Below are 15,229 nucleotides of genomic sequence, written 5' to 3' on the forward strand. Positions count from 1 at the left end.
GCAGTGATGTGTCCTATGAGGAGCATTGGTGGCAAATCTGATGGCCAAATGGCAAAGAGCATCTAGCTGCTCGAGAGCACCCTTGCCTGACGATCTATAAATTATGTCTCCGTATTCTAGCATGGGTAGGATGGTCATCTGAATCAGGGTTAGTTTGGCAGCTTGGTGAAAGAGGAGCGATTACGATAGAGGAAACCATGTCTAGATTTAACTTTAGCCTGCAGCTTTGATATGTGCTGAGAGAAGGATAGTGCACTGTCTAGCCATACTCCCAAGTACTTGTATGAGGTGACTACCTCAAGCTCTAAACCCTCAGAGGTAGTAATAACACCTGTGGGAAGAGGGGCATTCTTCTCAAACCACATGACCTTTGTTTTGGAGGTGTTCAGAACAAGGTTAAGGGTAGAGAAAGCTTACTGGACACTAACAAAGCTTTGTTGTGGAGCATTTAACACAAAATCCTTGGAGGGGCCAGCTGAGTATAAGACTGTATCATCTGCATATAAATGGATGAGAGGGCTTCCTACTGCCTGAGCTATGTTGTTGATGTAAATTGGAAAGAGCGTGGGGCCTAGGATTGAGCCTTGGGGTACACCCTTGGTGACAGGAAGTGGCTGAGACAGCAGATTGTCTGACTTTATACACTGCACTCTTTGAGGGAGGTAGTTAGCAAACCAGGCCAAAGACCCCTCAGAGACACCAATACTCCTTAGCCTGCCCACAAGTATGGAACGGTCTACCGTATCAAAAGCTTTGGCCAAGAGAGGAGAGACAGATTAAAAAGGTTGGAGATAGCCTTGGTGATTATAGGGAGCAGCAACCTAAAAGAAGAAAGGGTCTAAACCATCCAGATGGTTTAGACCCCGAGAACCACCCAGATGGTTCTTTGGGGTCAAGTTTAAGGAGTTCCTTTAGCACCTCGGACTCAGTGACTGCCTGCTGGGAGAAACTTTGTAGCGGGGCAGGGGAAAAAGAGGGAGAAACATTGGGGATAGTCACATTAGAAGGGGTGGGAGATGAAAAAATGTTGGACGAGCAAAGAGGCAGGAAATAGGAATAGGGATTATGACTTAGTGAAGTGATGATTAAAGAGCTCAGTCATGTGCTTCTTGTCAGTAACAACCACATCATCAACATTAAGGGACATGGGCAACCGTTTTCCAGAACTAAGCAGGAAGGAGGATAGAATTATGGTCAGATTTGCCAAATGGAGGGCGAGGGAGAGCTTTGTATGCGTCTGTGTGTGGAGTATTGGTGGTCCAGAGTTCTTTTCACTCTGGTTGCACATTTAACATGCTGATAGAAATTTGGTCAAACGGATTTAAGTTTCCCTGCATTAAAGTCCCCGGCTACTAGGAGTGCCAACTCTGGGTGAGTGTTTTCTTGTTTGCTTATGGTGGAATACAGCTCATTCAATGCTGTCTTAGTGCCAGCCTCTGACTGTGGTGGTATGTAAAAAGCTACAAAGAATATAGATGAAAACTCTCTCGGTAGGTAGTGTGGTCTACAGCTTATCATGAGATACTCTACCTCAGGCGAGCAATATCTTGAGACTTACTTAGATATCATGCACTAGCTGTTGTTTACAAAAATACATGGGCCGCCGACCCTTGTCTTACCAGACGCCGCTGTCCTGCCAGTACATCATATAACCAACCAGCTGTATGTTGATGTTGTCATCATTCAGCCACGACTCTGTGAAGCATAAGATGTTACAGTTTTTAATGTCCCGTTGGTAGTTTAATCTTCCGCATAACTCTTCGATTTTATTGTCCAAAGATTGCACGTTTGCTAGCAGAATGGAGGGAAGTGGGGGTTTATTCGATCACCTACGAATTCTCAGAAGGCAGCCCGACCTTCGCCCCTTCTTTCTCTGCCTCCTCTTCACACAGACCACGGGGATCAGGGCCTGTTCCCGAGGAAGCGGTGTATTCTTCACGTCGGACTCGTTAGAGTCGTGAAAGGAAAAAGAGGATTCTGCTAGTCTGTGGTGAGTAATCGTATTCCTGATGTCTAGAACTTATTTTTGGTCATAAGAGATGGTAGCGGCAACATTATGTTAAAAAAAGTATAAAAATAGGTTACAGACAATGCAAATAAACAAACAAAAAAACACAATAGGCTGTGGGCACATGAAAAGTCTGACATCCTCTCCGGCGACATTTTTCAACAACACAACAAGATGCAACAATTCAAGTTTTTCTGTCAATGAAGTATGCTCTCAATGGGATTTTATAGGAGTGACGCCAAATCCAAGCTGGCTTCCCTTGAAGGCAAGAGAAGCCAGCAAGCATCTGGCCTCCCTTGACTACAAAAAGTATTAAAAATTATCTAATCAGTGTTGAGCTAAGTGAGCGAGCTCAACTGTGAATGGTCTTGGCGCACCAAAAAAAAGTATCAATGGAAGCCAGCTTGGATTTGGCATCACTCCTGTCAAATGTTTTCCTCCAATGGCTAGCTTTCCAGCTATCTAAAATTGTCCCTTTCCTACATTAGCCATGGATGGAGATAGGGATTTGGACTTTTGGATTTTGGGATTTTACTTAATTCTTTGTACTAGCCAATGATTATAAAGGCGATTCTGATCCAAAAATTAATGCATACATTGATCTGCCCCTTGGCCTGAGAAGATGGAAGTTCAATATGTAGCTAGATGTAGAAGGCTAATGTTAACTAGCTAACATTGCCCATGAATGGAAGTTGGGCTAGTGAGCAATAATTTTAGCCAGATAGCCAAGGACAACAAAAATGTAATATGTGTACTGTATGATAGAGTGATTCATCAGCATGAAAGAGAGGAGGATGACATTGGCGTTTCTCTACAAGGAGGGTGAGTCAACGTGTTTTTCTACTTGCACAAACATGTATGCACACACACATGCACACACAGAAATCAGAACCATAGACAGCCACATTATATTTAGCATACGTTGACTGGACTAAATTGTTTTTGGTGTATTTTAGTTGCCACTGTATTAGACTAAGCAGACATTATTTGATGATGTTGAAATGGTGCTGGAATAGTGAAGGCAGCTCCTGTTTTCTTTGCAACTTGTGATAACTCTATATGGTTCTACATCAATAGTTGTTTAGTGGTCAAGAAATTGCAGGAACATTTGTGTTTCGGGACCATGCTGTGTAGGTCATGTAACTGTTACTGCACATGCAATTTGCTTTCTGGACCTCACCAGACAGAGTTTGCTATGCGTTTTTGTGATAAAACCAAGATGTGATTGAATTTATTCTGCCACTGCGTCTTCTTATTGCTCGGCCTTTACACACATGTATCACGGTCGCAAGGCATATGAATTAACAGGTTATAGATACAATCACTTTAATAAATAATGATTTCATAAATATACAACAGGCCTACATAGGCCGCACTGTGATGGTTAAAGAATGCATGGAATTCTTCGACATCTCCACTAAGAACTGTGGAAAGCAAGCGCCCAAAGCTGTTGGCGGCAGCCAGTAGGAGCCACAATGTATGGAACCAGCGAAAAGACCGCTAATCAAAGCTGACAAGCATCGTCCCATTGCCGTTCTCGAAGCAGCAAGATATTATGGTGGCAGCACGATCGCAGGGTGCAACATTTAAAATAAATATATAATAAGAGTCCCCCTGCAAAGAATGGCTCACCTTTGGGAATATCGACACTGTCATCCTTGTCATTGTCATCCTGAACCAATGATGGCCATGGCAAAAGGTAGGGGCAGATATATATGTTCTATTGGAAAAATTACTCTTATCTGCTAGTGGTAAATTACTATTCAAGATACATTGAAATAGCAAAGACACCCATAACCACATCAGATGGTGTTATCAGTACATTTTTGGTTACAGATAACGCTGTTCTCCGTGAGCTCCTTTTCTGCTTTTGCAGAATATGACTTCATACGTGACCAGTAGCCCCTACCATGCACAGAGCAAACTCAAAGACACCAGCAATAGTGCTGAGAAAACGGATGCCCCATGTTACTATATGGTGGACACAGGCTCAGAGGAGGTACAGAGGAACAAAACACACCTCAGAGCTCTTCCAGATCTACCAGCCACACAGGCTGAGGAGGCCACAGACAACACACAAAAAGAGGGGGAAGGAGAAAATGCTCACAGAGCCACAAGCTCGCCCAAAAGGCATTCTCACAGAGCCACAAGCTCACCCAAAAGGCATTCTCACAGAGCCACAAGCTCGCCCAAAAAGCATTCTCAGAAAGTCACAAGCTCGCCCAAAAAGCATTCTCAAAGAGCCACAAGCTCACCCAAAAAGCATTCTCACAGAGCCACAAGCTCGCCCAAAAAGCATTCTCACAGAGCCACAAACTCGCCCAAAAAGCATTCTCACAGAGCCACAAGCTCGCCCAAAAAGCATTCTCACAGAGCCACAAACTCGCCCAAAAAGCATTCTCACAGAGCCACAAGCTCGCCCAAAAAGCATTCTCACAGAGCCACAAGCTCGCCCAAAAAGGGATGTGAAGCCACCAGTGGCTGAAAGACTATGTCACATGAATAGAATACATATTGTTGAGGACCATACCCTGCAAAAAGAGACTGTGTAATTGAATGCTTTCATGCTGTTTCAGAATGTGAAGTAGCATGTTAAGAGAATAATACTGGTTCCAAATTATATTTCAGTTATGCTTCAGTGGTTCTGAATGTTGAATTCTTCTTCATTGGAGAGGGGAAGATGTAGTAGGAAGGCCCTTATGGGTATTCGTACCTACGTATAACATGCACAGACTAGGCTAGTAAAACATGCTGAACCTAGAACCTTGTTGTCGTTCCTCCTTATTTTAGATGATGCTACACTCTAGTGCAGTACAACTGTTTTTCACAGCATTGCAACCACCTTTGAAAAAAATGTATGGATAAGTAGACATACTTTTATTTGTAATATTGTATTATTTATACCAGCATTTCTTTAGAAAGTTTACACACACACTGATATGTTGAAGCTATTGTATTGGCTATATTTAACAAAGTATACTTTTAATCAAATACAAATATATGTAATTAGAATTACGCAATAGAGTCTGCAAAACATAATTTGGTCTATTGCGCTAAACAACTGGTTTTATACAGAGTGCTGGTGACTCCTAACTCCACTCACTCCATTTGCTGTATATTAATTACATATTGGATCAGAGAGAAAAAATATCTGGCGTTTCGTGGGAAGTCGAGTTGGAGGATTGATGCACTTCAGATGAAATGAGTAGTTAATAGAGAGAAGTTCAAAAGTCTATCTGTTGTTTTGTTTTTTGAGGTGGAGTCCCTCCATACAGTGGTGAAGTTGGGGTGTATGAATTACTGTGTAAAAGCATTTGTCCCAAGATTGTGATCGCTGTAGTGCCTTTGTTGGTGGATAGGTATATTCTACAGGTTAGAAAGGTCGACTTTGTACTCTTTATGGCTATGGTGATCAACAACACTGCATAAGTGGAGAAAAAGTTTACAAAAATTGACAACATTGTGAATGCAGCGGAGCAGTTTCTGAGATTGGAGGACTTCTCTGCTAATGAGTCACATGGAAGGCTATCACAAGCCGTACTACTCTCTCAGGCCCCCGAGCCTGAGTCGGGAGATATGGAAGTTTGAAGAACGGAAGACGTGGGAGTCTGTTTTGCTTTGTTTTGTTTCGTCAACTATTTTAGCTGTGAGGAGTAACTTTGTTTTTCCCCATCAAGTATGGTTTTCTTTTTTACCTTGAATCCAGTAGTGGACAGTAATACAACTTTTTGAATGTCGTCCCCATCAAAACCCTCGCCTCGTACGAACCATCCTGATCTCGCAAGCTTACATTCTGTTTCATTAGATCAGGATGGTTCGTACGAGGCACCGGAAACCACTGAGGTAAATAAGCACGTGAGACTGCGTCCAAGATGACCGCCGTTGTTTTCAAGGAAATCTACTCACATTTGCATATGCCGATCGTGGACCGTCTATATTTGGGTTGCATCCGGTTTATATGGACCAGCATCTGCATACAGTTTATATGGACAAACATCACATGCACACTAGCACTCAGTACACACAGGGAGCTGCATGAGTAGTGACGAGTCCGATGTCATCATCAGGTCATCCTAAAATATGGCAGACATTGGAAAAATATAAAATATGAATATCTTTGGCTGTGAGTGATGGGGTGGATCGACCTCAGCGAAAATTATTTGAATAATTAAATAGATGTTTAGTGTACAAAAGTGATGACAAAAGTGTTTTATTGGGAATTTTCAAATCTGACTTCTTCTTTTAAACTGCTGTACCGAAACAAAACTGTAGGAGCTGTCGAAACCGTACTTCTCGACCGGAACCCTGGCCACCTAAAGCCCCAACTAAGAAGATCCACATTTCAATTGTGGGCTTTTATTTTGAAGGATTTAATATTACCATACGAAAGTGACGGGATTGTTTGTACTTCTGGCGGAATATTAATCACCGTCCCATTGTTGTTTGTTGAGGCAGCTGGCTAGCTAACTTAGGGTAGGTATGTATTAACACCACGAATATTAGCGAGTTGTTGGAAATAAGAACATGGCAATTATTTATTTTTGTTGAAATGTGTGTATTATGCTGAGCATTCATAAAACATTAGCTTGTTAACTAGCTATGTAGATGGGGGGCTAACAAAGACAGAGAACAACCACCCTTTTTCAGGCACCACCTAAAACGATTTCAGTAACGTTAGTTGCTTTTACAAACTCATGGAAGCCAAACATCTATCGAGCTATATTTGAGTACATCTAGAGAGCTACCTAACGTTAGTTATTTTTGCTATAGCTAGCTGGCTAGCCGTGGCTAACAAGCGAGCTTGGCTGCTGCGCTGACGTTAGGTAACGTTAACAGAGAGCATCTCGAGTTTCTTGGCTGTAAACGTACTTGTTTTGTCCCCTCTGATACAAGTCAGATTTTCTGTCTCGATTGAGTTTTTAGCAACACTAACACGTTAGCTATAACGGTTCGCTAGCACACTGCAAGGCTACGGTTCGTTACCTACGACTCAACAATGGGATGGATCCCATGATGGCTAGCTAGTAACTATATGCTGAGTGTTTGGCGTTGAGGGGGCTGGATTCGAAGATTGCGAACTGCCGTTGTAGCTAGCGACAGCACACCAACCCTCTGCACAATCGCACCGTTAATTAGTTGCAAACAGTAGAAAAATATGTTTTGCATTTAGTTAGCATTATTAGTGATTACAAATGTTTATTTGCAAGAAAGGTCGTGTACTCCCAGCCCCCATTATTTGTTATGGGCAGCTAGGGAGGGACACTCATTTAATATGGCCAAAGCTCAGGGTGACAAATTTGGCTTTATGTTTTTGAAACTGTATCTACTGTATCTCTCCTTCTAGACCTACACAAGTCACCATGGGGAAAGATCCTAGGAAACCGAGAGGCAAGATGTCGTCATATGCTTACTTCGTGCAGACCTGCAGGGCGGAGCACAAGAAGAAACACCCCGAAGCCAGTGTCAACTTCGCTGAGTTCTCCAAGAAATGCTCAGAGCGATGGAAGGTAGCGTTACAACAGTGAATGAATGTGACATGACATGTTTCTGGTATATACTTAGAATGATTATGGCTATATTTCCACCATAGTATATTTTGTTACACTTGAGTGACCTTGGACAGTCTAGCGGTGGCAATGTAGATATGTAATCTGAATTTATACCTCTATATCCAGCCCATGTCTCCTAAAGAAAAAGGCAAGTTTGAAGACATGGCGAAGCAAGACAAGGTCCGCTACGAGAGAGAAATGAAGAACTACATCCCACCCAATGGCCAGAAAAAGAAGAGGTTTAAGGATCCTAATGCCCCCAAGAGACCACCGTAGGTTTGCATGGCAGCTAGACTGGATAGCAATTATAGAGGTGAATTAAACTTCCCTTGGAATTGACATGCATTTGTTTTTGTTTCTCAGGTCTGCGTTCTTCATCTTCTGTGCTGACTTCCGGGCCAAGATAAAGAGCGAGCACCCAGGCCTGTCCATTGGAGACACTGCTAAGAAGCTGGGAGTGATGTGGAATAGCTCTGCAGCTGAGGAGAAGAAGCCGTACGAGAAGAAGGCCGCCACGCTGAAGGAGAAATACGACAAGGTGAGTAGGGCTTTGTTAAAATTGAGGTTGATATACAAACGTCTGATTTCCTGATCACGATGCAGTGACAATTTATTTGAATAAGATGGTTGCAGATATAAGATGGGTGCAGACAATACCACTGATATTAAATAAATAGGATGGGGGGAAAAGGAAATCTTATGCTTAACTAAACACGTGACCATTCTCATGTCACTATTGTCACAATGTAACGTTTTAAGCATTTTCTTGGACAATTGTTCTTTTGGATGGCAATATGAGAATTCCGTGTGGAAAAATTGCTTTTTAATTTTCCCGCTGTAAAAACGGTATGTCTGCAGATGTCTTGGATCCCAAAAAGCGTATTGGTGAGGCTCTAAACAATTTTTGTTACACAGGATATCGCCTCATACCGCACCAATGGTAGAGTGGATACGGCCTCCTCCGCAGCTGCTGATGACGAAGAAGAGGATGATGAGGAAGATGACGATGAGGACGAGGATGATGACGAGTAGCCTCTGCTGTTGTAGCCTACATACTTGTTTTAGTGCTATGTAACTCTATTGTACACACCTTACATCTCTGAACAGACCCAGATGCAACGAGAACACATTAGGATGTGTGTATATTTAATGTTCTTAAGCTGGATGGTGTTATGCTCCCTTAAAGTTAACACTACATGTCTTGAATTTGATGTTCTGATATTTTTGTTGTTCCTGCCCTTGCCTGTGACTGCTTTGGAGGATTATGAATCAATATGGAAGTAATAGGTGTGCAACTCTCAAATCAGATTTCTGGGTTGGTAGCTAGTGTATTTGTTTTTTTTCCTGTATTTGTTTGAAAGGATATTTTTTCATGTTTGTCACAAGGTCTTTTTATTGTTATTTGAATACCACTCTAATTGCAGCTGACATTCAGGAATGTCTTAAATAAAGGTCTTTTTTAATAAATGTGTTTTTTTGGGGAAGATTTACCATGAACTAAGGCATTTGGTTGATTTTGATAAATGTACATAGTGCCTTCAGAAAGTATTCATACCCTTTGACTTATTCCACATTTTGTTGTCAAAGACTGAATTCAAAATGGATTACATTTTTTTTCATCCATCTACATAATACCCCATAATGACAAGGTGAAAACGTTTTAGATACATTTCTAATTTACTTAATTAGCTAAACTATGTTCACCAGAGTCAGTAATTACAGCTGCAAGTCAGCTTTGCACACCTGGATAGTACAATATTTGTGAATTCTTTAAAAAAATATTCAAGCTCTGAAGTTGGTTGTTAACCACTGCCATACAGACATGTTCAAATGTGGCTATAGACTTTCAAGCTGATTAAAGTCTTAACGTTCAATCTCGTATTGGTAAGAAACTCCTGTGTTTTAGGTTATTGTCCTGCATCAAGGTGAATTTGTGTCTGGTGGAAAGCAGACAATCAGGTTTTCCTCTAGGATTATGCCTCCGCTTAGCTCTATTCCATTTCTTTTTATCCTGAAGCACAACCTAGTCCTTGCCAATAACAAGCATACCCACAACATAATGCAGCCACCACAATGCTTGAAAATATGAAGTGGTATTCGGTGATGTTTTGTTGGATTTGCCCCAAACAACGCTTTGTATTCAGGACATTAGACATGAAGTTTTAAGTGCCTTATTGCTAGCAGTTTTGGAATACTTGTATTGTGTACTGGCTTCCTTCTTTTCACTCTGTCATTTAGGTTAGTATTGGGGATTAACTATGTTGTTCTGTCCTCAGTTTTCTATCACAGCCATTAAACTAACTGTTTTAAAGTCACCATTGGCATCATGGTGAAATTCCTGAGCGGTTTCCTTTCTCTCCGGCAACTGAGTTAGGAAGGACGCCTGTATCTTTTGTATTGATACACCATCCAAAGTATAATTAATTACTTCACCACGATCAAAGGGATATCCAATGTCTGTTGTTATTACACATCTACCAATAAAACAGAGTTTAATGGCTGTGAAAGGAGGAAACTGAGGATGGAACAACATTGTGGTAACTCCATAATACTAACCTAATTGACAGAGTGAAAAGGAGGAAGCCTTTGTGAGGCATTGGAAAACCTCCCTGATCTTTGTGGTTGAATCTGTGTTTGAAATTCACTGCTCAACTGAGGGACTTTACAGATAATTGTATGTGAGATACAGAGATGAGGTAGTCATTCAAAAATCATGTTAAACACTATTATTGCACACAGAGTCCATGCAACTTATTGTGGGACTTGATAAGCACATTTCTACTCCTGAACTTTTTTAAGCTTGCCAAAAAAGGTGGTTGAATACATGTTGACTCAAAGACATTTCAGCTTTTCATTTTGTAGTCATTTGTAAACATTTCAAAAATCAAAATTCCACTTTGACAATATGGGGTATTGTGTGTAGGCCAATGACACATCTTAATTTAATCAGTTTTAATTTTAAGATAAACACAACAAAATGTGGAAAAAGTCAAGGGGTGTGAATACTCTGAAGGCAGTGTAGATTTCATATGACCATTTAAATAAAGGTTATAATCTGAGATTATTGCATCTAATTATAAGAATGCTCTAATAAATGTTTAGTATTAACCATAAAAGGTTATATTTGTGTGATCGAGTTGCACAATAGTGGTAGTAGAATACAAGTGTACAGTCGTGGCCAAAAGTTGAGAATGACACAAATAAAAATGTTCTGCTGCCTCAGTTTGTATGATGGCAATTTGCATATACTCCAGAATGTTATGAAGAGTGATCAGATGAATTGCAATCAATTGCAAAGTCCCTCTTTGCCATGCAAATGAACTGAATCCCCAAAAAACATTTACACTGCATTTCAGCCCTGCTACAAAAGGATCAGCTGACATCATGTCTTATTCTCTCGTTAACACAGGTGTGAGTGTTGACGAGGACAAGGTTGGAGATCACTCTGTCATGTTGATTGAATTCGAATAACAGACTGGAAGCTTCAAAAGGAGGGTGGTGCTTGGAATCATTGTTCTTCCTCTGTCAGCCATGGTTACCTGCAAGGAAACACATGCCACCATCATTGCTTTGCACAAAAAAAGGCTTCACAGGCAAGGATATTGCTGCCAGTAAGATTGCACCTAAATCATCCATTTATCGGATCATCAAGAACTTCAAGGAGAGTGGTTAAATTGTTGTGAAGAAGGCTTGAGGGTGCCCAAGAAAGTCCAGCAAGCGCCAGGACCGTCTCCTGAAGTTGATTCAGCTGCAGGACCAGGGCAACACAAGTACAGAGCTTGCTCAGGAATGGCAGCAGGCAGGTGTGAGTGCATCTGCATGCACAATGAGGCAAAGACTTTTGGAGGATGGCATGGTGTCAAGAAGAGCAGCAAATAAGCCACTTATCTCCAGGGAAAACATCAGGGACAGACTGATATTCTGCAAAAGGTACAGGGATTGGACTGCTGAGGACTGGGGTAAAGTCATTTTCTCTGATGAATCCCCTTTCCGATTGTTTGGGGCATCCGGAAAAACCTTGTCCGGAGAAGACAAGGTGAACGCTACCATCAGTTCTGTGTCATGCCAACAGTAAAGCATCCTGAGCCCATTCATGTGTGGGGTTGCTTCTCAGCCAAGGGAGTGGGCTCACTCACAATTTTGCCTAAGAACACAGCCATGAATAAAGAATGATACCAACACATCCTCTGAGAGCAACTTCTCCCAACCATCCAGGAACCGTTTGGTGACGAACAATGCCTTTTCCAGCACCTTGCCATAAGGCAAAAGTGCTAACGAAGTGGCTCGGGGAACAAAACATCAATATTTTGGGTCCATGGCCAGGAAACTCCCCAGACCTTAATCCTATTAAGAACTTGTGGTCAATCCTCAAGAGGCGGGTAGACAAACAAAACCCCACAAATTCTGACAAACTCCAAGCATTGATTACGCAAGAATGGGCTGCCATCAGTCGGGATGTGGCCCAGAAGTTAATTGACAACGTGCCAGGATGAATTGCAGAGGTCTTGAAAAAGAAGGGTCAACACTGCAAATATTGACTCTTTGCATCAACTTCATGTAATTGTCAATAAAAGACTTTGACACTTGTGAAATAATTGTAATTATACTTCAGTATTCCATAGTAACATCTGACATAAATATCTAAAGACACTGAAGCAGCAGACTCTGTGGTAATCAACAGTTGTGTCATTCTCAAAACTTTTGGCCACGACTATATGTAAGTAGTATGTAAATCCAGCAAGTGGTGCCATGGAAAGGAAGGTTTGCTGTCCAAAGGAGATATGGAAAAGGACAAATGAGAAGGAGATGAAAATGGCATGGACCACCTGAAAACCACAGCGTTTGACAGAGATGCATTGTTGAGGCCCATTGCTCCAAATATGAGCTGAAAGGAATAAGAAATAACAGTCCCTTGACAAATGCATATCACTAAATAATTCAAATAGAATCTATGTTCAACCATACCTTTGATCAAATATGTGAAGCAATGCAATAGTATGCTGAGCTATACAGACTCCAGAACCTGGCATAGATATGCCTCCCTGCATCTGCTGTATGAGTTGACCAAAAATAAAATGATTATTGAAATACAATCCAAAATGTACACATTGAATTCATTTGTTCAGAAGGCAATAGATTTTGACTGGTTGCATGTTCATATCAACAAAGAACAAGAATTACAGTATCACAGAGACAAGGACACGTTTGTGAGATGCAGGGTACAGTACTGTAAAAATAGGGGTACAAGGAGGAGGAAGAACAAAAAACAAAATTGCAAAGAGCAAAGCAGAGTAATCATTTCTGATCAATTTTGAGCTACTATGATAGATTTCGTTCATCAAAAGACTGACGTAAAAATATGAATATTTTTTTAGATTAAAAACTTACTTCTCCCTTAGAATTGTATGTTTTGAACAATGTGTTTTCTATTTTTCGGTGTATTGTTTACTGACTGCTTGAGAGTGTATATCATTTTGATCACTTTGTTTATGATTTAAGAGTAGTGTTTGATTTTGAACACAGTTAAAACTGTTTTGAGGCGAATGTTTCATTTTGCAAGAGGAGTCAGAGGCTATGTAAGTAGTGCTCGAAGATGAGGTTTTGTATTTAATGTTTTCGGGAAATGGAGCAAGGTTTCAGAAATTGTGTTTTAGCAATTGAGAAAAACTGTAATATAACTGTGAAGTATCCACCCTTTCTGTAATTATCCAGGGCTTTGTATTAAAAAGTGGACATATTGTGCACTGCAGTAGTAAGGGTGCGTAAAACAGGAAATGCTGAGAAATGGAATTATGATATGGTCTGGATTATCTCTGTGTCTTTACCATGTATCACTCTACCTGTACTTAGAAATGTCCCCCTACACACACACACACACACACACACACACACACACACACACACACACACGGTGGTGGAGTGAGTGCGGAAAGTGGAAAAAGTAGCCAATGGTTAGAGAGAATTAGGTTGATGCATTTACAGTGCCTTCAGCTTGAATTTAAAATGGATTAAAATTGGGATTTTGTGTCATCTACCCACAATACCCCATAATGTCAAAGTGGAATTATGTGCTTAGAAATGTTTAGAAATTACAAAAAAATGTCTTGAGTCAATAATTATCCAATTATTTTGTTATGGAAAGCCTAAATAAGTTAAGGAGTACAAATGTGCTTAACAAGTCACATAAGTTGCATGGATGCAATAATAGTGTTTAAAATGATTTTTAAATGACTACCCCATCTCTGTACCCCACACATACAATTATCTATAAGGTCCCTCAGTCGAGCAGTGAATTTCATGCACAGATTCAAGCACAAAAACCAGGGAGGTTTCCAATGGTTCGCAAAGAAGGGCACCCATTGGTAGATGGGTCCAAAACAAATCTGACATCGAATATCCCTTTCAGCGTGGTGAGTTAATGATTACATTTTGGATGGTGTATCAATACACCCAGTCACTACAAAGATACAGGCGTTCTTCCCAACTCAGTTGCTGGAGAGGAAGGAAACCGCTCAGGAATTTCACCATGATGCCTATGGTAACTTCAAAACAGTTATAGAGTTTAATGGCTGTGATAGGAGAAAACTGAGGATGGATCAAAAACAATGTAGTTACTCCACAATACTGACCTAATTGACAGAGGGAAAAGAAGGAAGCCTGTACAGAATCAAAATATTCCAAAATATGCATCCTGTTTGCAAAAAAAGGCAATAAAGTAATAGTGCAAGAAATGTGTCAAAGCAATTCACTTTTTGTCCTGAATACAAAGTGTTATGTTTGGGGCAAATCCAATACATTACTGAGTACCACTCTCCATATTTTCAAGCATAGTGGTGGCTGCATCATGTTAAGGGTATGCTTGTAATTGTTGACTGGGGAGTTTTCAGGATAAAAATAAACAGAATGGAGCGAAGCACAGGCACATTCCTAGAGGGAAGCCTGTTGCAGTCTGCTTTCCAACAGGACAAAAACATATAACACAGAGGCAAAGTCTACACTGGAGTTGCTTACCAAGAAGATATTGAATGTTCCTGAGTGGCCGAGTTACATTTTTGAAAATCTGAAGCATGTAGTGTGTAAAAATTGTTTGTCCATGGTTGCATCACCCACTACCGAGTTCCAACTTCAGTCAGCAGGAGACCTGTTCATCAAGCGCTTCATGAAATGGGTTTCCAAAGCCGAACAGCCGCACACAAGCCTGAGATCACCAAGTGTCGGCTGGAGTGGTGTAAAGCTCACCACCATTGCACTCTGGAGCAGTAGAAATTAGTTCTCTGGAGTGATGAATCACACTTCACCATCTGGCAAGTCCAACGGACAAATCTGGGTTTGGCGGACGCCAGAAGAACACTTACTGCCCGGATGCAGAGTGCCAACTATAAAGTTTAGTGGAAGAGGAATAATGGTCTACGGCTTTCTCATGGTCCGAGCTAGGCCCCTTAGTTGCAGTGAAGAGAAATCTAAACACTACAGCAAATTATGACATTCTAGACAATTCTGTGCTTCCAACCTTGTGGCAACAGTTTGGGGAATGTTCTTTCCTGTCTCAGCATGACAATACCCCAGTGCAAAAAGCGAGTTCCATACAGAAATGGTTTGTCGAGATCGGTGTGGAAGAACTTGAATAGCCTGCACAGAGCCCTGACCTAATTGCTCAACATCAGTACCCGAT

The 15,229-nt window shown here is 41.1% G+C and overlaps 1 protein-coding gene across 2 annotated transcripts; it reads left to right on the top strand.

Moving 5' to 3' along the window:
* Positions 1-6,393: 6,393 nt before the first annotated feature.
* On the top strand, positions 6,394-9,024 carry LOC135552478 (high mobility group protein B1-like). 2 transcript variants are annotated; one of them, XM_064984136.1, is made up of 5 exons: positions 6,394-6,485; positions 7,353-7,515; positions 7,684-7,829; positions 7,921-8,095; positions 8,473-9,024. In XM_064984136.1, the coding sequence occupies exons 2-5, from the start codon at positions 7,369-7,371 to the stop codon at positions 8,587-8,589; spliced, it is 585 nt and encodes a 194-aa protein (XP_064840208.1). In that variant the 5' UTR covers positions 6,394-6,485; positions 7,353-7,368; the 3' UTR covers positions 8,590-9,024. The 2 variants fall into 2 exon arrangements, with proteins under 2 accessions (XP_064840208.1, XP_064840207.1); XM_064984135.1 differs by having other exon boundaries at positions 6,394-6,481.
* Positions 9,025-15,229: the final 6,205 nt, after the last annotated feature.

The sequence above is a fragment of the Oncorhynchus masou genome, chromosome 13, assembly GCF_036934945.1.
Source record: "Oncorhynchus masou masou isolate Uvic2021 chromosome 13, UVic_Omas_1.1, whole genome shotgun sequence".
Lineage (NCBI taxonomy): Eukaryota > Metazoa > Chordata > Actinopteri > Salmoniformes > Salmonidae > Oncorhynchus > Oncorhynchus masou.